We start from the raw sequence: 26,341 nt of genomic DNA, 5'->3' as shown, positions 1-26,341 counted from the left end.
TCACTTCTTCTATATTTTTTTTTCTAAAAAGTGAGCCTTCACTTGCTGTGTTAAGTTACCTTCCCTTTTTAAGTTTTGAAGCAGTCCCTTACAGTCAGTCCAGACCTAACAAGCAGTTTTGCTAGTGACTTTCTGAACCTGAGAGGTCTCTCTGGATGGCAATTCTTTCAGAAGATGTATGCCCACAGCAGAGGCAGCCACACCAACCCTTGCGGCAGGCAGGTAAAGCAAGAACAAGTGTGTCCTGATCTGGTTTGCACACCTGCTTGGGAATGATCTGAGCTGTGCCGTAGAAATGCCTCCATTTTTCACAGCCTACAGAAGGCACCTTTGTAGGTGTTCAAATGCAGATCTCCATTTCTGCTCCTCCTATGGGTTACAAAGACAAAGGATTTTCCCCATTGCCACGCAGCCCTGTCCTTCCAATGGTAGCTAGTGAGCAAAAATCTACTGTCAATCTCCTTCCTTTTCAGTGTCTCAAGCTGACAGATTTTACCTTCTTTCCCATTTTATCTTAGTCAGTCACACTGCAGTGTTTCAGTGACACAGTACCACCACTTTTCTTTACTCTTCATGCTTCCAACTTGCCCTCTTTCCAGCCCTACACACCATGACACCAAACACAGCTCATCAAGAATTAATTGTTTAAGGTATGGAAATACAATGCTAATCACATCAAACCCAACCAATAAATCTGGCTTTCAAAGCTTAAAAATCACACAGATCCACTAATTCAGATAAAAAACAATAAACACTACACCTGCCTAAAGCAGGTAAATATTAGGTTGACAGACATTATTCTGATTAAAGCCAAGGTACTGCATTTCAGTAGGCAAATGAGGATTCTAAACATTATTTTACCATCTTCAAATTCCCTTGTTCAAAGCACCATAAACAACTTTAGCAGACAACACATTCTTTACAGGAAAAACGAGTTTATTCCAATACCTTCTGAAGTCCCCGTGTTGTCACACATCTGTGTTACCCCAGGGCAATGCCTTTCCAATGTATATGAACTAGAGATTTAGGATTAAATATTCTGGTAATGTTAATGCCTGAGATTGCTTACTGTCTGGAGGCCACATACCAGGACAAATGCTACACCCCACTGCAGCCAATGGCACAGTTACACTGGCCCCATAGGAACAAGATCAAGGCAGAGTATTTCCGAACTGTACAGAAGTGATTATTAAATGTAGATACATCAAAAGCATATAGATAAAATATAGCCCCATGCATAATTTAACAATTAATTAAAAAGGCAACACTTAATTGCAGATGGTAGAATTTTGTCTCTCGTGATCTCTAAGGAATAAATAATAGTAAATAAAATTTATGCTTAAATTGCAAGCAATGAACCCACAAAAAGAGAATTAATTAATATATTAATATATTAGTCTATCATAGGAAACATACTGATTCTAGTGGTTCTGTTTTACCACACAGTAATCTCATGGTAGACTTAATTCTCCTTAAACTCAATCTTCCATATATGAGCACCCACATAAAACTATTTAAAAATTTAAAATACCACAATTGGAAGGATCACAAAACATACACTCAGCTGGTTCAATAGTGCTGCATGCTGAAAAAATATTGATTCACTCAAGCTATCCTATTTTTTCATGCATACATAATTTCCTGTTTTCAATTATCCTCTTTCCTTCTCCCAATTAGTCATGAAGTCTGGATGCATTAAGAGGATCAAATAAACTTGAAATTTGTGGCACAGTTTTTATTGACTTGGGTTTATTTATTTATTTGCTTGCAGAGAGCTTTCTGTGATGCAGTTTATCATTAACCTCTAAAAATTTGTACAAATGTCTTCCTCTCTTTCAGCTTTAACTTCTGGAATTCTTTCACTACTCTTCCTCCCTGGTTATCTTTTCTCCCTTGTATAAACTTTGAATAAACACCAAAAAAATTCTTTTGCTTGCTGATCTGCATTGACAACAGCTAGAGATTATATGAAGCAGATGAAGGAGGCTGTGTGGTTTACTTCCAAGTGGAAGATTCTTGAGAAATTTGTAAACAATGTAGCATTAAAAAAACTGTAATTGTTCATATTTCTAGAGATAACAACAAAATCAATCATTTCTTTATACCATTAACTAATTACCTTTTTCAACACTTATTTTTCTATATTTTTCAGAAGGAGCATGCCTCAAAGGAGAAACACTTCAAGATTTTTTAAATTGTCCTGAACACACAACAGCAAAAACTTTAGGAGAAAACCTGAAATAGTCTTCTGTACCAAGGTGAACAATTGTAAAACAAAAGAGGAAGAAATACTGATAATTGATTCAGCTGTACCCCATGCCTGAAGCAAGCTGTGTGTTGTGCTGGAAGTAGGATTTGATAGGATTTGCTCCCAGCACAGTTTTCCACAGCTGTCAGAATTAACTGGAGGAATACATGGAAGACTCATTTAGATGCAGTAGCACAGTAAGCAATCTTTATCTTCTTTTCCTTAACACAGGAAAAGAAACCCAAGACATGCTTTTTCCAAGTATGATTCAAAAATAAATGACATTAAATCAAGACTTATTTTTAAAAATAGTCTCTACTGTTAGATTAACACCAGGTGCCTCATCCCTTAAAAGAAATATAAATGTAGAGCTAAAAAGTACTCACTTCCCAAAGAGTAGGTGAGGAATTTCAAATAGCAGATTAACTGCATGTCTGAAAAAGAGACACTCCAGAGTAATGCTATCTAAAAATGATAGCCATTAGTGTCAGTGAAGTGCCAGCTTTCAGCAAGGGAACAACTGCACTATATCAGAAATAGTTCCTCTGCTATTAAGAGCATACCTGAACATTTCACAAAGCAATCGACCTAAGTGGTCATTTACAAACCATGTGCTGCTTCAAGGACAGACAGGAATCAATAGCTTTAGTTCTCTGTTCTGAATTATTCATTCAAATGTTACTCAACAAAAAGCTTCTTTCTCTCTAATGCACTATCATTGCAACACAGTACAGGACTTTAAAACATGGACCTCTGAAACAGTAGTTTTTAAAGCATTTTGTCCAGCTACTAATAAAAATGTTTTTGCTCATAAGACCTTTGAAAATTACTTTTGGAGCAACTAATAAAGTGTGCAGGGATGCTGCCCAGTGCTCCCATCACTAGCAGATCTCTCAGTCCAGCTAGCTGAGGGTCCCAAGACAAGCAGCACTGGGAGAGGGGGGCACCAGGTGATGTGGCTCCCTGATGATGCCATGGGCTGGATAGCCTCCCTTCTCCAAGGAGCTGCTCAGGCATCCCAAAGACCAGCATCACTGCTAAGATTTATGTAAGATTCTCTCCAATTTTTTTCTTCCACAAAAAAGAAGGAAAATTACCCCTGGGGGGAAAATATCTGGGTATTCTTCCTATTTTCTGATCGGATCTAGCCAGTCTCTATCTACCTTGCCTTTAGTCCCATTTTCTGTATATCATAATTTCTGATTTAAAAAAAATAAAAATCTTTGAGGTACTTCAAAAGAACCTTTATCTCGAGATAAAGATCTTGCACCACAAAAACATTTTTCAAATGGCTTGAGAAAGGAAACAAATTACAAGAATTTGCCTGCTTTTACACTCCTTTTTCATCAACAACTTTTTTATTTTCTCACTTCCATTTCATTCTCCCTCTGTATATCACATTTCTCTCATTTTTTTCCTCAGGTTTTGGAGTCTGGAATACAAGCATGTGTCAGGAAGTATTTCTGGGCTATAGTGTAAGTTGGATTTCCCTTCGAGTGCTCTAGTACCATGCAAATGCTACACCAGAATGAACTCATTTTCTTCCACAAATGTACCTGTTTGTGTTACATCAGGAGGTACTTACTACTGTAACAAGTACTGTAATTTACCATACTCTTTTAGACAAAAACAAGGTGAAACACTCACTGGAATCAGGGGCAGATTTAGAGAAACTGAGAGGAGATCTCTACGCCACTGAACACTGCACCATCATGTGAGTTTCTCCCTGGAAGCTCAGAGCAGAGCAGCAGGCTAGCCTGAAGTCCAATATCTCAACTCTTCAGCCCATATATCAACAAGAATTAAAAGATAATGTTTAAACCACAGCCCCAGACATTAAACAGCAGCCTTACAAAGTGCAATGCTCTAATCAGTCCTCAGAAAATCTGCTGTTGATTCGAAAGACAAACATCAGCATCTAAAAAATGTAGTGACAGTCCTCTTGATCTTAGACTGTGGAATTCAGTGATAACTTACATGCTTGAATTTTGCAAATAACACATTATGTACCTGTCTCTAAAACTTATCTCAAGACCATTTACAGGAAATATTTCAGCAATGACTATGTTTACAGTTTAACAAACTACACAAATATATGCTTAAGGAGTCAACTGAACTGACTAGGGACTAATCTTATTCACTCAATTTTATATATTACAAGCTTACAGACTTTATAAAGCTGGGCAATGGAAGACAGAAGGGTAAATGTTTCTCAGCCTTCTTGTTTTTGATTATTCAGTGAATCCCATAAATACAGAATTTCATTAGAAAACCAGCAGTAGACTTCTATGCCACCTCTCAATAAATGATGGTAACTGGTAAAAGCACTGTGCTGCTGACCTAGAGAAAACTCTTTTGAATGAACTGCTATAAAGGGATAAAAGTCCAGTACTTTCATAAGGACTGCAAAACAATGCTGTAAGAACAGAAATTCACCAACAGCTTTCCAACTGAGTATTTTCACAAGATAAAGCTGAGTTGCTATGTAAATTCCAAGTTAATGGAAGAGCCAAATTACATCTGTGTAAATTAAAAATCCTTTTTGAATTTTAAAGTGAGCAACTGAAATGAAGGCCAGGAGCACAGGCACACAGAATGTATATATCTACATCTATATATATCTACCTCTTTAATCACTCACACTGAAGATGTTGGGCTAAGGCCACTGACCTTGGCAAATAAGTCAAAAGGATTTGGCATGAACTCTTTACCCCGATTTCCTTACAGGTTTAGAGTTTAAATCTTTTTTAAGCTACTCCCTAGAGCTTGACAGTATGGCAACGATGACTGTGCATGTTTTAAAATTTTGTAAAACAATGGTATAATTTTCAATACACTGCTGTTCTGTAAAAATAGGCCCCATTTTAAACATCTATTAAAGCACTGACCTCCCAAAAGCTTCAGACAGACTTTTCTGCTTCCCACAGGAAATTAAAACTGCATCTTTAAAATGCATCCTTAATACAGAAATACTATAAACACAGTAACAATTACATTCAATTAGAAGAAATGCCTGATGGCTAATCTGGAGATTGCATTTTGCTTCCAGAGAACTAATCTTCCTGCATGTTATTTTCTTTAAATCTAATTTGCCTGAAATACTGGACCCTGGATATATTTCTTGCATTGTAAATATGAGATAAAAATTCAGAAAGGGAGGGCTGCAGGTCTGCTGCCTCTTTTCTCATTAGCAAGCAGAAGAGTTCTGCAAGGACATGGGGCCACCTGGGTATTTCAGGATTACCATGAGGAGATGGTTGTATAGAAAGGGTCCTTGGAGCAGCTGTTTCAACACAGCATGATTCCTTAGGGTCTAGCAAATCCACAAAGGAAAACCTATTGGTGTTAGTATTAAGAGCCATTCTGTGATTCCACAGACTCACCCTACCTACAGAAAGGTCATGCACAGCTGCTGCTGCACAGGGGCTGATGTCAGGAAGGCTCCTGATGGTTCAATCAAGTATTGAAAAACCATCCTGGAAGAAAGATCTCTTGCTGAAGACAAAACTGACACCAACTTCACACCTGGGTCTTGCTAGATCCCCAAGTCATGCCATTTCCAAGAGCCAGAAGAATAAGTCACCTCCTAAAGAAAAACTAACACAGGCAAATCTTTCTGGCTGTGTCTGAACTCATTATTAAATCTCAGCTCTGACAGTTTGCAGATACATTTTTATTTAATGTGACTTCTACATGACTTCAAACACTGAATAAAAAAATAAAAATCAAAGCAAGTTATGTTAGGTAATTATACAATTTGTTTCTCCAGAGAAATGTCTGGGCTAGACAGCTGGCGCTGAAACAGCAGATTAAATTTGGAACTGAAGAGCCATGCAGTGAAGGTGAACTTGTGGCTTTTAGTTCTCTGTTAACTAAAAGCTGAACATGTTGCTAAAATTATGTGCTCTGTCCCTGGGGCAAGGTTCACTGCTATTCAAAAGAAAGATATTGAAAAGTGACTTTTGTCCCTAGAAAGCTTCTAATCCATAAGCAGCATACTGATGCCATGGGATGATCTATAGGTAACCTTCTGAAGGAGGTATCCTTTTTCTGTACTCAATCCAGTATTTAAAAAATAAAAAAATAATTATTTTCTTTACCTGTGATGCTACAGCCATGACAGACAGAAATGCCAGAAAATAATCAAGCTTTTTTCAAGGAAATCACTTCCCTTAAGCTTGGACTCATTTTAATTTCAAATGCAAGTATTCAAATATATAACATTGGATATGAGACAGGAGAATTTCAGCTCTCCTGTGAATCCTCAGACACCAACTACATACACAAATCTCACAATTTAAGTTCTTCCTTATTATATGTAACACAGATGCATCCTGAAATTGAACATTTTGTAAAACACATAATCACTGCTGTAGTAATCAGTCATCCAGACAACACAGAAATAAACTGACCTTCATGAGATGCTGATTTATCCATTTTGTGAAGGTCTTCTTTTGTACTTTGTCCCGTTCATCTGAAGGGAAAAAGGAAAAAGAAAATGGTTTTTAACAGCCCCAAAAATTATGCGGAGGGTCTTTTTATGGACATCTTTATAAAGTTAGCATACTAATAATAATGTATAAAAGCAGAATAATCTGTAAAAGCTTTGAAATACCAAATTAAAATAATATGGTTTTGCAGTACATCAGAGCATGTCACATAAACATTTTTCGAGCAGAAGATCCAGGTGGGTTCCCCCCAGGGTAACAGTCCCACTGCTGATAGGAACACTACTAACAAAAATGCAACTTCACAGGAAAAATCACCATCCTCTACAATGTAAGAAAAAGATCAAGGCAAACTTTTAGAAGCTATAAACACTGCTTTTAGCCTCTAAAATCTAATTAATTATTAAAGTATTTATCAACAGGAAATCTCTTCATACAGGAAAGCTGGCTTTTTTAATCACTATGCTTTTCAATTGGAGTGCCATATTTGTTTCAACATCTAAGGCTAAACTACATCTTTGGTCAGAGACTGGACTTTTTCTTTTAACCCTTTATAATATAAACAGGAATATTCACTAACACAGACATGGGACTCAGCACTGACAACAGATCTCTCCTTGACACTGTAGTTAGCATCAATTGCCCACAAAACGTTGAAAAGTAACAATAAAAGCAATAGACTTCGGGTAAGAGAGCATCCCAGTTGTGGATGGGAACTCTGTACAGGTTCTCTGCAGTCATTTTGCAGAAACACTCAGGGCCACTCCAGCACAAGTGTGATCTCCAGAAATCCACGTGTGGCACCAGCCAGTGTAAATGCCACAGAGCCCATGCACAGCCCAACAGCTTCCAGTAGCAGAAGCTGCTGTGCATTAGTACTGGGACCATCTGTGCAAGCCTAAAATAGCAAGATCCCTTAAGACCCTGTACAACAGAACTGCAGCTGTTTCATTGATTCGAGTTATTTGTAGTGTGGCCAAGAATGAGTAATGAGCTCAGGTAGCAAAACAAGACCCTTTCTGCAGCTACTGCCATCACAAAAAGACTGAAATAGATCTGGTATTTTACATATAAATACTAATTCGTGGACTTTTGTGCCTCTGGTGTGATACTGAGGTCTTTCAAAACTGTATGAGAAGATGCAAGAGTCCATCATCCTGCAAAATGGATACCATATGCTGTTTCTATTTGGGAACAAATGAAAAACAAGACAAGTAAAAGCCTATGAACCCTGTGTATACTCCTCCCTTACGTGACTCACCCACTCCCTACATGCTTATGCCTATCTTTAACAGTCCTAGATGCATTTTTGATCTTATTTTTTTTCAAACTTTTATTAACACACCTTCAACTTTTACAAATTCACTGCACAGTTCACTGTGGCAATGATTTTTTCAGGTAGTACATGTAGTGTATGTGTACATTCCACTCCATACAGAAGAGATGTTGCTCCCTAAATGATTTTTTCATTTCATGCAACTAAAAATCTCAATCTCAAAAATTCTGGTTTATACCTTTCCCCCCTACAAATCTCCACTGACTCTCCAGTAGTGGAGAAAAAATTTTGCAGATTAAGAAAACCTTTTCCTATTTATGCATTTCACAGTAGGCTTCATCTAGACAAGACAGCACTTCCAACATCAGTAGTTTATGCTAAGGTGGAAGCTCCAGTTCGACAGAGGCAGAACAGAGAGAACAGAGACGTCAGAAGAAATCCAGAAATTCTTCTACTTGCAACTGTTCAATTAGTTTTCCCAACTACAGAATTTAATGTTCCAGCTCACAAGTGTACAATGTGTCTTTTTTTCCAAAGGTATTTCAGCTAGTTTTGACTAACACATTTACAAGTCAGGAAATGTTACTGTGACAACAGTTCTAAAAAAAAAAAAAAAAAAAAAAAAAAAAAAAAAAAAAAGTTAAAAAACCCACTTCCTTTTATCGTGTTAGAACATGCAGTGACTATTAATTTCAACTCTATTTTAATTAAAATGCCAACGTAAGTAAATGATGCTTGCTACCCATATTCCTTTTATATATTCACACACTTGTAGGAAAACTTGGTACCTGACACGGACAAATATGTGACAAGGAAGAAAACTTTCACCTGTCATGCTGTGAAAAACACCAAGATTAAAGAAAAAAATAAAAGATCACACAGAACACCACACTCATGATTTTTAATCAAAAAACCCCAAATGTTTCCACAGAAAAGCAAAGGCACACTAGGAGGAATGTGCAACAGTATTCTGTGTGCTCAGAGCAGAACCTACCAAACCAGCCCTCCAACTGAAACAGAAAACAGGCAGCTTGCTATGAAAAAAGCACCCAACTAAGAAAGGAAACCCCACAAAAGCCTCTTGCAAGAGCTTTGGAGCCCAGAGAAGAGCTCAGCTCTCCCCCACAGCAGCCCTGCAGCCCGGCAGCTCTCGCCTTACTGACCCATGCAGCACATGAATTCCACCAGCCTGGCACTCCAGTCCTTTTCATCTTCAGCAAACTTTCTCATCCTTTCGTTCAGCACTTCAGAGTTTCTTTTTCTTTTCAGGGAAAGAAGAGCCAAGGAGTGACCAAGGCTTCTCCTAGCTGACTGAAGGTAGCTACTCCCCTTTTTAAAAAAAACAGAAGCAAACAGCCCAACTGCTGTCACAGCAAGTAAAACTGCAAACCCTCTGGATTAAACACCAATAAGTAGTAAATTAAGCACCTATGTATGTTTGGATTCATCCTTTAGGTGCCTTAATATACATTTGAATACAAATGTAGAGCTTTTCAAACCAGGAAGTTTATTTTTTTCTTCTACTAGCAGTGAGGGGGAAAGCAAGAGCGTCACCACGGAACAAGCAGCAGCAGTGCTGTTTAAGCAAAGGTAATTTAAGAATACAGGTGAGGCAGGAGCTGCAGAAAGAAAAGACATCTTCAAAGATCATCTGTACATCATCACAATAAAACCTAAGGAGTTCATTAATCACCTTGAGTGCTTCTGCTCTTACCTGTTATTAAAGAAACTGATTTATCAGACATACAATCTGAGTCTCCTATGCTTCATTTACCTGGAAAGTACTCAACAAAATGTCTCCAGTCTTAACAGACCAACTCTTTGCAATCCTGCAGTGCAACACAGCAGCATGTAAAGAGGCTTCAGATTAGAAAATTTAAAATTAAAAAGCAGTTGTTGTAAATAAGGTATCTCATTGCACATTCTTGTAATTACTCAGCCCAAGGCACAAACTTAGGGGTAAGAGTCTTGTAATATTGACGCTCCCTGTCATGAATCCTATAGCTTTGCTAGGATCATGGTGGCTGCAAACTAGACCTCAAGAGGACAGGTTTTCTACCAGGAATACATCCAAGGCAACACATGGCATTGATTCCCCTTGACTGGTCTCCTGGGGAGAAGAGGTTGCAATGATCATCTCTAGCTGAAGGCAACCCAAAATTACTTCTGAACAACCACACCAGACACCACCAGCCTGAATGAGCAAAGCAGTGTGTTTGTCTCCACAACAGCTTGGGAAAAGGCAGGAGGACTAGACCCTAATTTTGTCCTAGATGAGCTGCAAATTTCTGTGCTTCTTTCTTCATTTGAATGGTGAAAATACCAGCTTGGAGCTCCTCCACCTACTCAAAAGACTAGAAGAAAAAATAAAAAGTCCTTTTCTAAAGCAGCTATTTGCATTGCTAAGTTACATCTGCTTCTTCTCTGCCTACATTTGTTTGCCTACCTGAATGGCCAGACAGGCAACAGGTTTTTCTGCATTTGGCCAAGCATTTATAGAAGCCCTGACAGGAATTATTCCTTACTCATGTACGAACGCACTGATTTTTCTGCACATATTGTTGCTATTTACAATACCTACTTATATTAAAGTAAAAAAGCTGTGTTAAAAGCACTCAAATTCCACTCAAAAGAGGAGTTAAAACAGGAATTAAAACTGGCTGTTAAACCTTAGTACAACTCTCTTAGGAATATGGCCTATGATATTTAATTACATTATCATTTATTTTTATGAGATCATCACCTTTTGCACAGAAGAGATGTTACTCTTTTAATGAAAAGTTATTGAATAACATCTCATGTGTGTTTTGAATGTGGAGCACCAAATCTACTGTTCATTATTCAATTTCTGAAGACAAAATTCATTTCACAAAAGTTTTTTCCTCTGGTATTCCTAAAAATAGTGATCAAGCACATAGTGCAGAATAACCTCTTAGCAGGCCTTGTGCATCAATTATGACAATCTGAAAAAAATGGCTCTGTGAAAGCCCTGTTATGAAGAATTGGGATTTATCCTTGATATCAATCTACGGAAGCCTAAAAAGGAATAAACTAAAACTCTAACATCTCATATAATAAAGTGTATGAGCGTAGACTCATGCTATTAATTTTCACATCAAATTTTCTTTAAGACAGCATACGAGATCTCACATAGTTCAGCAATGACTTCTGATCAAAAGAATCCTCCCTACTATAAAAATATCAAGACTGAATTAACATTCACATATGTAACAAGATTTCTTCTCACTATGTTACTCTCAGATATCTGAAATCTGGAACTGATGCAGTGTCACAGAGGAAGAAGTTAGGTTATGAAAGAAATATATCCATCAGCAACCTTAAAAATTTAAGGGAAAGCGCTCATACCCAAAATATTTATTATTTATGTCTGAACCCTGTGAGAAAAGTTTGTATTATGCATTGAGGTTTCCATCACTCATCACAGTATTTTTAAGCACAAACCACCCAAGTACAGGATAAGTACCACTAGATCCAAGCTGCTGTCAGAGAGGGACACCAGTGAGGTGGAACTCAGGACTTCCCCAAGATGTCTCAATCAACTGCTATCCTCACAAGCATAAATATTTGGTAATTGGTATTGTTCAACCTGTAGTTTTCTAGACAACATATCCCACTCAAATACTGTCTCCTCTGACAAGGTCTGCAGTGATGTGGCACAGTTCTTTTGAAAGTGTGGCCCCTCTTCTGCATACTCCTATCAGGCAAGACATCAGTTCTTACCAAGTCTCACGTCAAGTTATATAGGCATACAATTATGGAAGCAAATGTACTCCTGTAATGAGCTTCACATCATTAATTTTAATACCAACGAAATATGAATCTCAATTTAGGTCTTCTCGCAATTCTTCTGGTGGCTCCAATTAAATTCTTAAAGAATAAGTCCCTCTCCACTTCAGTTTCCTCTCCTCCGAGGAACAACTACACACTGGGGTGAAGATCACACATACAGTTGGTCTGATTACAACGATGAATCAGAACTAAAGTTTTTTCCCATTTATTCCAAAATCTGATGACCCTTCATGTTCTGTTTTTATTGAATTGTTGCCTACCTGCATCCAGAGCTGAGGATGAACTACAAATTATGTGTTTGTCCCAGAACTGAGTCAAGCAAGACCAAACTCAGACCTCGCTGAAATTAACAGCTAATTAACAGCTAACCTTAACTAAGCCCCCATTGGCATTTGAGTTCAGCCTTCATGACTTCTAAACAATTATTGTTTAGGATCTCTGATAAACTTTTCAGAGTATTTTTATTTCTCAGTGATTCATAAAATAGTATTGCAAATTTCATTTGTCAGATCATTTCTATGTGCATGTATTAAGCTATAAAAATAATTTCCGTGTCTTCTGAAAAAATGTATTTTAAAGAAATGAGAGATGTAACTCATCAGCAGAATGTGAAGTAAATCTGGTGACAGACTGGGAAGTGATCAACTTTATAAAAACTGCAGGACAAAATGTACTAAAAATAGCAAAGACTGAAAATTAACTGGCAACTTCTGCACTGGATGTTGCTTTACATTCAGTCATCCCTTCAGTGGGCTCCCAAATGAAGTTGTCTTGACTGCAACAGCTGCAGACAGAATCCAAAGACACCAACTTTTCATCTGTGTGTTACTTAAGGCACATTTGTTCATCCAGCTCCAGTGACCCCCTTCAGCAGCTTCCCAGTCTTGCAAGTGAAGGAATGGAATAATGCTGCAGATTAATCCATGTAGAGGTGACTTAAAATACTACAGGATTTTAAACAATATGATCTGAAACAATACTTATCTTTCAAACTCTGCAATTTTTCACAACTAAATACTGGGATAATCTGTTTTATTACTGTCTTTCTTAAAATGGATAGAGCAGACCACAAATTCTGAAATTAATTAATTTTATATGCTAATAGTACATTTGCAATAAAATTAAAAGGCTTGCAAAATACACGTGACTACACACTTTTTAAAAAACTCTTTTATTTGCTCTGTCATTGGCTCTTGTAAAAGGCTTTGCAAAATACAGCCCTCCATCTGGACAATGGGCTGCTCCCTGCTGTAAAATGAAATGCAACATTTAGATTCATCCCAGAACAATCTGTTGATGGATTAGATGGGCTTATATAGAGTCAACAATAAAATTTTAGCATTAGCTGCATCCTCCTCTCAAACTGTACACACACTGGTTGTTCATGTATTGTTTCTTAAACCAAAGGCCCAATTCCACATGCAAACAAGTAAATGCAGTTTCCCTGAGAATAGATTAAGATCTAGCAGAACTCCAGGAGGAAAAGGTTTCCCTGGAGTCTGGGGACCTCCAGCTGCCCACATGGCTTGGCTGCCCTTGCCTCCTGGCCCCACAGAAGACCTCAGGCTCCTAGTGATAAGCTTCAGACATTCTTTAGCAAGCTACTTCAGGGAACTGCAGTAAAACAGCTGTACCTGGGAGCAGGAATTCACACTCTGGTCTTATGAAGACCTAGGCTGCTGTGGCTAAACTCTTTCCAACTTCCCAGCTATCTGGTTCCCAGGTACATCTCATCATGAATCTGATCATGAATGACAGCGTGAATGTCAGACATGGCTGTAACATCAACACTCATAATCCAGACTGACACAGACTGATCTCAAGAGATACTTGGTGAGAAAAAGACAGCATAACACAGAATATTTTTTCCTGTTAAAAATATAGTTTGCTAGAAACGAAGTAACACTTCACGATATTTTTGTAGGGCAGAATTAAATCCTAATTGCAGATGAAGGAGCAATCATAAAAGTCCCATTGACTTTGAAACATCTACAACCACCTTTAAAAATAGAACTTGAAGACCACATGCAGACAAAGCCTCACACAAAAATTTAAACCATATGAGTGATAGGCTCACCATTTGTGATATTCTGTAACACACTGCACCTCAACCCTACAAATACAGGTGAACACAAAACCATAACAGGCAGTAAATAAATGCTTTGTGCACTGAAAATATTCAAAAATTTGCTAACTGCACACCCATCTGGCTCAAAAAGAAACTGCACTCATCAAATTTTCATTTGGACCTTTTTTCTGTTATTACATCTATGCTTGATGCAGGATGAAGAATTGAGCTGATCTATCCCTGAAACCCATGGGCATACCCAGCTGCATAAAACCTCCGCAGGCTTGCTCAGGTTTATCATCCTACACTGATGCTGCATTTATCTTTAGCTACTGGAACAAGAACTATTCTGATAGGATTTGAAGGTATGTAAATTAACAACACCCACACTCATGGAAGAAATACTGCTTTGTGTGTGTGCACATCAATTCTAAGAGGAAACCAAAGGAATCACTTTGTGTTCATAGGATGTCAGTCAGTCAGCAATGCTGTCAGTTACTGTACTAAGTTGGTGATACCTAATTAGAAATGACACACGAAATTAAGCTCAACAAGCATTTTTCCAGTCCCAGCACTAAGTGCTCCAATATGTCTAGAAACACAAATTAAACAAGGGTACCAGTCCCTGAAAGTTTACAGCTGAATTATGAGACAAGGAATCAACCACCAATACAAATGGAGAATAAATACAATGAAATATTGAAATAACAGAATCTATCCATAGGCCTGTTCCAGTTAAGGAAAAGACAGGTCATTAAGCATTGAAATTTCTTATTTAGGCTTTTTAAAAAATAAACAATTAACTGTGACTCTGAGACTTTGTTTCACAGATCCAAAACAAAAATAAATTTATATGTTACCTCAGACCATAACATTAACCAACTCAGATTAACTAAAATAATATAGAAAATGTGTCCTAAGCAGCACTATAGATCTCCACATCTAGTTCTTTTGTGACCAGAAACATCACTCCTGGGTATGTACTACACTAGCAGAATATCCTCGGAACACAATTCCTAAAGCTCAGTGTATTTCCTTTTGTGCAGCCCTCTCCCTCAAGCCCTGTAGCTGGACAGATGCTTAGCACTATTAAGAAAAATCCAAGAAAACAGAACTCCACAGACATCAGTGAGCAGTGCTGAAAGTACTTGTTTTCCAATTTGGTTCAATTTTCAGTAGTATTTGATTCCTGTCTTTTACGTGATTGAGAGGACCCTTGTGAAAATGTCACATCCAGCTATTAAGACACATAAAACCTGCACACAATCCAAAAAACTATCTCAATAGACATGACACTGAGGTGCAGTGTTTCATGTCACCTCTTTACTTGTCGCTGCTTCACCTTTTTACATCATCATCATCTCAAACAGAATTTAAATCTCTTATATTTTTTTTGTCCTACTGACAGATCAATAGGTTTTGATACAAATGAAAATTAGTTTCTACAATGCCAGATGACAGCTATGACAGCTTACATATTTTTAAATGTTGAAGGAAATTTTAGCAGAAATTCCATAGTGAAAAGATGTGTCTAACCAAACAGCAAAAGACCTATGTGACTAAAGACTTTCATCAGTCCAGTGCAAACTCAGGTCACAGCAATGAGCAGTGCTGAAATAAGAAAACTGAAGTCATTTCATCAAGACCCCAGAAGTCAGTGGAGAATCACACTGACTCTGTGTATTTCTGGCCTTTGATCAGTTCCTTACTTTGCTTCTTATGTTCCTCCTTGATGAAAAAGTAGAAGCATACATTCCAAGAAATCCATGGAAAGATCTCAAGAGAAGAAAGTAACACCAAGAATACCATTCCTTTTGCAAACTGTCCACCCAGCCTCTGCAGTCCTGTGCTTGTAGTGACTGTAATAACTCCAGACTGCCACAATGTGTGAAGAATTGAAGGAAGAGCAGAGATGTTTCTTCATGATACAAATAGCCTGTAAACAGAGTGCCATTCCTCAATACATTGCCATTTCCTCCATTCAAGCTGTGACTCTGAAACTGAAAAAACCCAGCATACAAAGCTATACAAAGCTGAAAAAACCCAGCATACATTAATACATTCACAAGCAGAGTCAAGGCAGCTTAAAAAATAGAGGATAGGGGCAGAGATCTGTGATGCTGAGTTTGGCAAAATCAATAGCTCATGCTGTCCATCTCATCTTTACACATACTAATACTCTAACATTAAAAAAGATTAATTCAGTTTACAGGCAGTGTAAAGACAAATGGAGCAAGAATCAGAATCATTGGGCATTAAAAAAAAAAAAAAAAATCTTATCAGCTGATGTTTACACCACAGACATATATGATATTGCTCCTCATTAATCTCCAGCAGCACATTCACCCATTGTTCTTCCTTCAGATTCACAAACAATAAAAGATTCTCCTCCACAACAAAGAAATGTAAAGATAACTTTGTGGATGTTTTCTGTGTTGCAGAGACAAAGAACACACACAGTCTGAAATCACTATCAGATTTTATGCCAGCTCTTATAAAAACATTTATAAAAATATTAAAATAAAAAGTATTCCAGCCTGTTTAATAACAGTATTTTAAGTATTCCAGTCAGTTGAATCTGAAGACTTGGCATAAAGTACACACTTCATTTTTAAAGCAAGACTACAGTAATTTGGAAATTTTGCTCAACGCTTTCTTTGATGACCACGCAAACCCAGTGTCAGAGTTGAAGTATTTCACATACAGTTTGTGTTTCACCAGGAATACCTACAGTATTAACTTCCCTCTCAAGGACTTATTAAAACAAGCTATTTTTTCATTTATATAAAGGGAAAACATTTGATGGAACTGTCATGCTGAGATGTGCAAAATTATGTTGAGTAGGAGGAAAATAGGAAAATTATTTAAGTGAGATATTTTTCAAATATAGTGTTCCTATGCAGAATATACAGCTGTATAAACATCTGGAAAAACAGTGGAAAGAAACTGGAAACTGTATGCGTGTTTAGCAGCATGCTCTGGATAAAAAAGAAAAAAAAAAAACTACCTAGCCAGGCAAGATGGCCCTGATCATCAAATTATCTTTCTCATCTTAAATTCTTATTATATATTTCAGAATCTAAAGCATGCAGTCTCGCCAGGCATCCAGCTTCTGCATCTCTCCATTTAACACAGACCTACCATACATATTCACAGTCTATTTCAAAATGTATCTCTGCCTTTAACTTTCACAGAGAGATGTGAAAGCTTTGTATGGCTTACAGGTATGATTTCAAAATTTCTGCTCTTTATGAAACACTTATGCTAAAAAATTGATGTAAACCACATGATTTCTCTACATGGCTGTGCCAGTGTTATTAAGTTAGATGTAAGAGTTGTGAACTCTGGACAGAAAAGGATTAACAATGCTAATTTGGTCACATAAAAATTATCCTGAAGTAATGATCACTCCTTCTTAAAGTGAATTTCCACATGCAAACAAACAATCAAAATTAAATATTTTATTCAATGATTTGTTTCCTATCCATATTCATTGCGGCATGTATTGAGAAAATACAGTATCATTTGAATTACCCATGGTAAAGATGCAAAAATGATTTCTCTAATCCTGCAGTAGTACTAAAGATTATTGAACAAGGAGACAGTGGGGCTTGGAATTATGTTAGGGCAGGTACCTGTTTCTTCATGAAACTTACTGACCATGTATATGACCCTCCCCATCTGATCTAATGCACTGCCAGAGGGGGCCTGTTAGGGATTTTACTCTGTGGTGCTTCCACTAAGGTGGTGCTAGAGGAGCTGGGATGCCTTTGCTTTACTGATTCCCTGGAGTTTGGGGCCTGCAAACTCACCACAACACATGCACTGTCCTCCTTTACCTGTACTCAAAGGGCCATGGACCTCTCTGATGGCCCCACGTGCACAGCAGCTGCCCCACAGATAAGAGAAGCCTCACCATGGAAGGAGATGCAAGAAGAGAAGGTCACTTCTGAGAAGTCATTGCCATGCATAAAGAACAGCCAACAAAGGGCAGTATAGAAGAACATAGGGCAAAGGGAGTTTTGAAAATGGCACTGGCAGAAGAACAGAAAAAATTTAAGGAATGAGAAGCGATAGGGCAGAGAGAGCTGTAAGTGGTACTGAAGATAAAGATAAGAAGCTTGTACATTTTACAGTGGAAGAATAGGATTCCAGGACAGCAATACAGGAAGATTATGATTTTAGTGAAAACAAATTACTGGTTAAGCTTGGCATCTGGAGTAGCATAAAGATGGATCTTGTGGCAGACAGCTCGAGACTCAGACTGCTCTGGAGGGCAGCTTACACTGCACACAGAGAAAAAAAAACAAGGTTTCCAAAGCACTCTGTAGTCTGAAAGTACTGTGGAGGATGGATTGGACCCAGAAATACAAAATGGGAGATACGGCCAACAAGGAGCCATCACAATCTCAAAGGGGTAAGAAAAAGAATTACAAGGAGAACTTCAAGTAAAAGCCACTCGAAAAACCAAAGAGAAAAAAGGAAGGGCGGAATGGGGTTGAAGTTAATTGCTTCAGAGTAGTCATGGAGATCAAACAAGGAGAGGAAGAATTTAAAAGAGGAAAGTGAATACAAAGCTCTAAATGTATGAGAATATACCATTAGGGTTAGTCAAAACAGTCACATGTAAAATTACAACTACATGCTGGATTTACCATGTTTAAATAGAATAATTCTTTAAACTAGTGAGTAGTAGCACACTGTGCGATTGCTCTTATTTTCTTGCATTTACAGATTAAAGGATTGCAAGCTTAAAAATTATAACCAAACAAGGTACATCCTGAGCAGAAAGCTTAACCATATTCCAGAGCAGAACAGCGACAGGTGTTAACATCTGCTACAGCAAGGCTCTGCTTCACTGAAGCTTCTCAATGAGCACTATTCCCACTGCCAATAATGTTGCTGAGGTGTACCTTCCCTATAATAAGCAATACCTGGGGTTTGGTTCAGACTACAAGGAAAGATATTCATGAAAGCTTTTTGGATACTTTAAAAAACCTGGAGGAGCAACCCACAAATGAACTCAGCTGCCAGAAGAACCCTGGTGTATCTGAGCTCTAAAGATCTGAATCAAGCATCTACAACCTACTCTGTACGTGCTCAATTTTACTACGCCTTTCCAGCTATATAATTTTTTTTTTTTTAATTATCCTTCTGCCAATTTTATTCCTATGTTTCACAGCATAAACATTGTTTGAGCTGTGTCACGAACAAGATTTTTTCACCAGTTCACAAAGAAAACCAGCACCATCTCTCAGCAGCTTACTAAAAATGTAAGACTCTTAAAAGACTCTTACAAGTCTGGTGAAAAAAATACAAAACAAAAAAAACCAGCACATGGATAAATCTCAGCCCCACTAGTTAGTGATCCATCTTTGCCTCAGAGAGTTCACAATTTTCTTCTTTATTTAAGTAATTCTTTGCAAATATGAGGTTATCACAAAAGTAGTCACATTTCTGCTGTAACTGAAAGAGAAAGGTGAGGAGCTCTAGAACATGACTTAAACCTATGTAACAAGGACTATCACTAAAAGAAAACAAAGTACATTTAAAATAACTTTTCTGTATGAATAACAACTGCTGCACATCACTATTTTTCTGAAAGACCCAGAGAGTTTGGAACCAATGAAAAATTACTACCAAAATGTAAACCTGTATACGTAAAGATAGCATTTAACATATGGCTATAATCTTTCAGCCAACTTAAATCATCTCCTCATGTGTGACTGTATGACTCTGCAAACAGTAAGTGTCAGGCTGGTATTCTGCACTCTGAAATTTAGTAAGGGAATGCTTGTTTGAGGCAAGTGTGCCTTATTACAATAAATGAAGTAATATATCTAAAACCTTCTTCAAAATTACATTAATATCACTGGTCATAATTGATGCCCAATTCCAGTAGACAGAGGGGAAAAAAAAAAACAACAAACAACAACAACACGATTTTTCCCTCTTAAGACTACTCCCAATTTCCTCTGAGGACAATTTAAAAAACTAAAATAATAGGAGTACAATCCATTTCACCCAGATGCAGAAGTCTGCGAGTGCAGACGCATCCATCTGAAGAAGTAACAACAGGATTTCTTTATAAGCAATGGAGAAAAATGAGCTCTTTCAGAACTGTCTTTTCTCCACTAACCACAAAAAAGATCTATACAGTTAGCTCATATTAAAAGATCTCCATTTCTTCTCATGAACCCAACAACAAACCCAAAGGATATACCTACCACCTATTAAACTGAAAGATAGCTGGAAAGAAAAACACATCAACTTTTAGCTTTGCAGTTTGTACAGTTAACATTTATAACTAATCTTTTCTTACTGTTAAATTATTAAGCTATTTGAACTTTTAAAGTAAAAGGCATAGTCAAAAATCAGTTTATTTCCAGACCAAACGTGTACAGATACTACATTTTTTCAGCTGCAAAGCAGCATCAGATATCCACAAGCTGGGAACCCCAAAAGGTCCTTCTTTTGGATTTACCTACCAAGCCAGAAGTGTAAAGGTACTCCTACTAATTATAATTCCAAATGACTGAACTTATACAATACATCTCTTCTGGAAGTGACTGTACTAACTTATGAGCTCCACCTCTCACCACTCTGAAATAATTAAGCCTTTTGAGCCTTTCATCCTCAAGGCTTCAAAATTTTTCTGTAGTCAAATTTTCAGGCACTGTCTTACACCCATGTTTTAAAAGGAATACTTAGAATTCTTAGCTCAGCAAATTCACTAAAACCTCAATAGCCAATTTCTGTTCTCACAGAACTAAAAATATGCATATGCTGACTCCAGTGGCAGCCCATCTTCTTCTGCCCTGAGATTCAAATTTCTGTATCCCATTTAATTTCATGAGAGAAGGATGGAAAACAACATGGCAGAACACTGCAAGTCGTGGTTTTCTCTTGGAAATCTGAAACATAATAATGCAGTTCAAGCTCCCAGACAGCAAGACTGTATATGGAGATAAATAATGAAGAAATTAACTAGAATGCAACTATTTCAGAAAGCTCTGGGTCCTAGAAAGATCACTAGCTTAGAATATAGACTGATGTATAACATAATTACAAAAACCACCGCTAAATTAATTGCCATGATGACTTCATTCCATATTTCCCTTGTTCCCTCTAAATCTCAAGAGATTTGTCCTATAAGAGGAGATGAAATACAACCTTAAGAAGTCCACTGTGCTCTGAGACAGATCACAAATGCACCAGACAGGATGACAGCTAAGGGGGCAGCCTGAGTGACATGCCACATGCCTGTCCTAGACAGAGGGATCAATTACTACCACCAGGGCTGCCAGACCAAAACTTGCCTCTCTGTCCAAGTCCAGATGTATTTTTAGTCCTCGCAAATATTACTGGACTATAAACAGATTTTGTTCTAATAGCTCTGTATTATTACTGCAATAAAGAATTAACAGCTTTGTTTATATATACACAGATATTTAACATCTTAAAAGGAGAAATATTATGCACACTAAAAAGGATCCTCAGCCTCATGTAGTTTGGTCAGCCCATGACCTGAAGAACAGGCACCCATGCCAGGTCAAGGAGAGTCCCTGGCAGACAAGGTTGTGTGACAGAACTGATGAAAGGTAACCATATGACAGGAACACAAGGGATACAGAGGGCTCCAAGAAGAACCCACATCAGGAATCATACTAGAAACTGCCTCAAGCATTCAGTTATGGAGCTGATTTGCCTTCTCACCTATACTGTTGTTATTCAAATGAGAAGGAAAACCAACCCTAAAGAGAGCCAGCCAGGTGGACAACACCACACATCACAGTAGAGCCAGACCAACACCCCAGAAACCAAGAGCAAACTTCAGTGAAGGTTAATAGCACAGGGACTGGATTTAGCAGGGCTGGTTTAGCTTTGTTTTCGTGTATGTCACCAGGGCATTTAGGGACAAATCAAAGCCTTGTCTTATACATGCAGTAACACATACATGAAACACCACAGTTTGTTAGGCCAAAACAGCTGTTTTGCAGATACAGCCATGTGCAAAATTCAGCCAGAGGAGACATAGAAGGATGTGGAGGAGGCCAGGTCATGCAAGTGAACCACTGAGCACCAAACACCCTTGCTGAACTGCTCTATTATCCAAACTACCATGCTAAAGCAGCCTCAGGTACCACTAAAGAGAGTCCTTACAAGTCTACTGGCTCTTTAAAGGGGTAAGGTTTGGGGGTTTTTTTCTTTTTTTTTTCTTTTTTTTTTTTTTTTTTTTTTTTTTTTTTTTTTTTTTAAAAAAAAAAAAAGCAAACAACAACAAAAAAAAAGCTGAGACCAAAGCTTGGCTTATAAGCCATAAATAGTTACTGCCTGTGATAAAAGGATCAGATGAATTACTGTCTGAAATTACTGTAACGAAATACGATACAGTCTGCCCAGTCACAAGATGTTGACAAGATGGGAACTTCTTAGTTTTACAGTACTGCAGTAGAAGGGTGACTACGACTTGAGGTGAAGAGAAATTTATTTTCAACTGAGTGGGATTTGGGATTTTTTTCACAACTGGCTTGTTCTAAACATTGGATTAGTTCTATACTCACTGCAACAAATTCAACCTCATGGAATCTGTACTAATTCATGTAAGGTATGGCTGCAGAAAAAAAACAGACTAGATTAAATTTCCCTCTTAAAAAAGTCAGGAAGATTTTCTCTTAATAAAAATTAACAAGGTATGAATAAAACTCTTTTTTGGCAACAGTGTTCCAGGAATCAGACAATGCAATGCATCTTGCACTTGGCCTTGGTGAACTTCATACTGCTGGCCTCAGCCCATTGACCCAGCCTGTCCAGGTCCTTCTGCAGCACCTTCCTACCCTCCAGCAGATCAACTCTCCCTCCCAGTTTGATGCAATTGGCGAATTTACTAAGGGTAAACTCAATCCCTTCATCCAGGTCATCAGTAAAGATGTTGAATAGGAGAGGGCCCAGTACTGATCCCTGGGGGACACCACTGGTCACCAGACACCAACTGGATGCAGCACCTTTCACCACCACTCTCTGGGCCCTGTCATCCAGCCAGTTTTTAACCCAGTGAAGGGTGCATCTGTCCAAGATGTGGACTGACAGCTTTTCCAGGAGGATGCTGTGGGAGACTGTGTCAAAGGCTTTGCTGAAGTCAAGGTAGACCACATCCACAGCCTTCCACTCATCCACTGGGTGAGTCACCCAGTAATAGGAGATGAGATTGGTCAGGCAAGACCTTCCTTTCCTAAACCCATGTTGGCTGGGCCTGATCAAGCAGTTGTCTTTGACATACTGCTTGATGGCAGAAGATACCTACATGGTCCATGCTGCCCAGGAGACAGGTACTACCAATTCCTATACTTCCAATACTACCAATTCCTATTTCAAATCAGTGCTTAACTTGCAATCGCAGTCTTTTAGCAAGTCCTTGGGGGGAAAAAATAAACTATTCTGATAAAGAGACTAGGGCCTGCTCTTTCTACCACTTTTCTGATGAAGCAAATGATGACAGTAAAAAAACTTTTATCTTCTACACAGAGCAGCCACAAAAAGAGGATGACACACACTGTCTGCAGTTTCAATGTATTTTTGGATAGAATAACTGTGTGCAGACCAAGTATTTGGGGGCTTGGCTTCCAGGGTATATTCCACAAAGCCCTTCCTCCACCTAGTACTATAGCTCTTCCAATTTTTCTTCTGCAACTATCTGGCCTCCTGTGGTTCTCCTTCCTTTCCCCCCCACCCTTCTTAAATGTGTCCTGCTACCCTCCACCCCACTGACTCTTTCCTCTTTCATTTCTTCTGCCAATCAATCACCACCTGTGTGCTTCCATTTCTCTGATGACCCCAATACCTATGCTCTCATCTGTCTTTTTTTTTTGTACTCACCTCTCCAACCAATGCACTTCCTCATCCAAAACACCCCTTTTGTTCCTTTTTACATTTAAGTGAGCAGAAGGAAAGGATACACAAGGAACAACCTTCCTAATGCAATGTAATTGAAATACTCAGCACCTAAACATCACAGGTCCACCTATAAAGCACATTTAAGCACATGCCCTAGGTGCACATTAAAACAGCCTTGCTGTGTCAAAGCCAACAAAGCTCTTGAAGACAGCTCTCACATCTTCATCCTTAGCTTTATAGTCATGAAGTTGTCACTGTCTTAGAGTAATATCTTAATTGATTTTTAGTTAGTTGCAGCACAAAATTCTTTTTTTCCCTTATTTTGAAAGCCAGTGTTCTCCCATAGTAGGTCAACTTCATCTCTTAATTTTAGTGCAACAGAACATAATCTGTATGGCTGCATACATAACTGTTACTTGAATAGATTTCTTTATACTCCCTCTTTGCCACAAAAGCTTAACTATTTATGATTGGTCAAATCCGTTCTTCAAACCCAGCTGTCCTCCTTGCATAACTGGGTAAAACTTTGCCTTTTTCAACAGCTTTTGTTCTCTAAGCACACTAGAAGAAACAAGTTGCTGTTGTCTTGCACTTTTCCAGCTATGAAACAGCCTTCATTAAGGGAAGGCCTCTACCATTCCTCCCACTGGCTCTGCCCATTCGAGAATTAATGAGCACCATACTGATACATGGTGTTTGTGGAAAGGCTCATACAGAAGTCTGCCAAGTCTCATATCCAGTATGCAAGACAGAAGAGAGTAAAAGGTAATGGCCCTACTTAGGGTGCAGGAGTGAACAAACCACACAAAACAGAGTAAAAGTTTCAAGTGATCTTGGCTTGCTGCATCTGGAGGGTAGATCACGCCTGGCTGAAGAAATTAAAACAAATGGCAACCTATTCTGGTTGAAGCAGTACAAGAAGGGAAAATTAACTTACTTTAGTGCTAGGAAGGAGCATGAGAAAGGACAGGGGCCATTTGAGCAATCACATCCTTCTTGAGCAGAACAAACAGGGATTCTAGGTGACTACTGCAGCATTTCTCCTTTTTTATCTTTGGCTGCCTCACAACACTGCAGCTGAACTGATTGCCAAAGGAAAGAAACTTGGAGGATAAGGTCCTGGGTGTGTTGGTTATTTTTCTTCAATGTCTTTCATGTCAGGCTGCAGCTAGAGCCAGCACCAACCCAGGTACAGGAGGCATCAGGTGCTCCCCATGAAAGAGTGACAGGACAGGACCTGGCAGGCAGGGCCCACCCCCCCACCCCATCCAGGAGCACTGGGGCAGCCCCAGCCATCAGATGCACTGCTGGGGACAGGGGATGCTTTAGGCCATGCTGGGAGGGGGGTCACATATGGGCCTGGCTCAGCAGGGCCCATGGCTGGGCAGAGAAGGTCCTGCTGCAGTCACTGGGGCAGGGGCTGACAGCCCCAGGGGGGTGGCATGGGGCTCTGGGACATGGGTAGGTGGGGGGCCCCTCAGGCAGGGACAGTCAGAGCTGGTGGTGACCTCAGGACCTGGGCATTTGCCAGGTCCCAGCTGGATGCACCCCAGTCAGCTGCAGGTGAAAGGCTGAGCCAGGTCTGCCCACCATCTCACCTCAACAGTTTAGTACATTTAAGTACACAATTCCACACAAGACAATACAGAAAACATTATAATCAATAAATACTGAGTAAGATAAAACCATAAGTGGCTGTTTAATAAAAATAACTACACAGGCAGCTGATATGAAATTACCTTCGGTTATGCCAACTGGAACTGGTATCTCTGGGAGCTGCAGAGAGCCAGAGCTCTGCATGGGCTTTCCACAGAGAGGAAAACTAGCTCCAGCCCTGCTGCACAGCAGCCAGACACAACTGGGGCACCCCAGCCCTTCCTGCACTGCAGTATCCACCAAAGTAAGAGGGATTTGCACTGGCAGGGACCCTATGCCAAAACCCACACATGCTCCAACAGTCTCATTCAACCACAGTCTCCCAAGACAGATTTAATCTCATCTCTGTATAAAATCTATTGAGGCTGATAATGAGCATAGTAAAAGTAATTTTAAGGTACCACTGTAAGACCAGATGCGAGCAAAGGTCCAGAAAGAATCACTACCAAAACTTCCCTCCAAGATTTAAGCATCGCCACATATAGCAACTTGCCCACTCATGATACTCTAGTTAGCAAAGAAAAAGGACTTGTATTCTTACAGAGACATTTAGAGAGTTGTTATACTAAGAAATCATGGGGCTCAGAGAACCAGCATGTACTCCTCAATCTGGAAATTATTAAGAATTATAGCAGAGGTCACTTTTTCTTAAAACTATGTACTGTTGACATGTTAGTAATTATATTCGATCCTTCTTAAGCAAACCATATGTTCAACCAGGAAGGAGAAAAAAGAAGTATGACTACTACAGTAATTGAGACTACCAAACATTCAAAATAACTTAATGAAACACTTATTCAAGTAGTTTTCCAATTGTATTTATTTTTCAATTGTTTTTCAAATTGCATTGTAGCAAATACTACTTACAGGTTTACATCATTTTTCAGAAGATACTTTTTTTCTTTCTTTCTTTCTTTCTTTTTAGATAAAAAGTCAACTGT

At 38.6% G+C, this 26,341-nt stretch overlaps 1 protein-coding gene across 31 annotated transcripts in view; it reads right to left on the bottom strand.

Annotated features, from left to right (window-relative positions):
• DST (dystonin) overlaps positions 1-26,341 on the bottom strand; it is a 288,534-nt gene that overhangs the window by 190,843 nt on the left and 71,350 nt on the right. For 30 of the 31 annotated variants that reach the window (XM_071741656.1, XM_071741664.1, XM_071741658.1 and 27 more), the window contains one exon: positions 6,661-6,722. In XM_071741656.1, the coding sequence (XP_071597757.1) occupies positions 6,661-6,722 (62 nt within the window). Of the gene's footprint in view, positions 1-6,660; positions 6,723-9,135; positions 9,228-26,341 lie in introns of those variants that run through there. The other variant, XM_071741676.1, reaches the window with a different exon arrangement.

Source organism: Heliangelus exortis, chromosome 3, assembly GCF_036169615.1.
Source record: "Heliangelus exortis chromosome 3, bHelExo1.hap1, whole genome shotgun sequence".
Classification (NCBI taxonomy): domain Eukaryota; kingdom Metazoa; phylum Chordata; class Aves; order Apodiformes; family Trochilidae; genus Heliangelus; species Heliangelus exortis.
The sequence above is the reverse complement of the archived record's forward strand: the minus strand, read 5'-3'. Positions and strand labels throughout refer to the sequence as shown.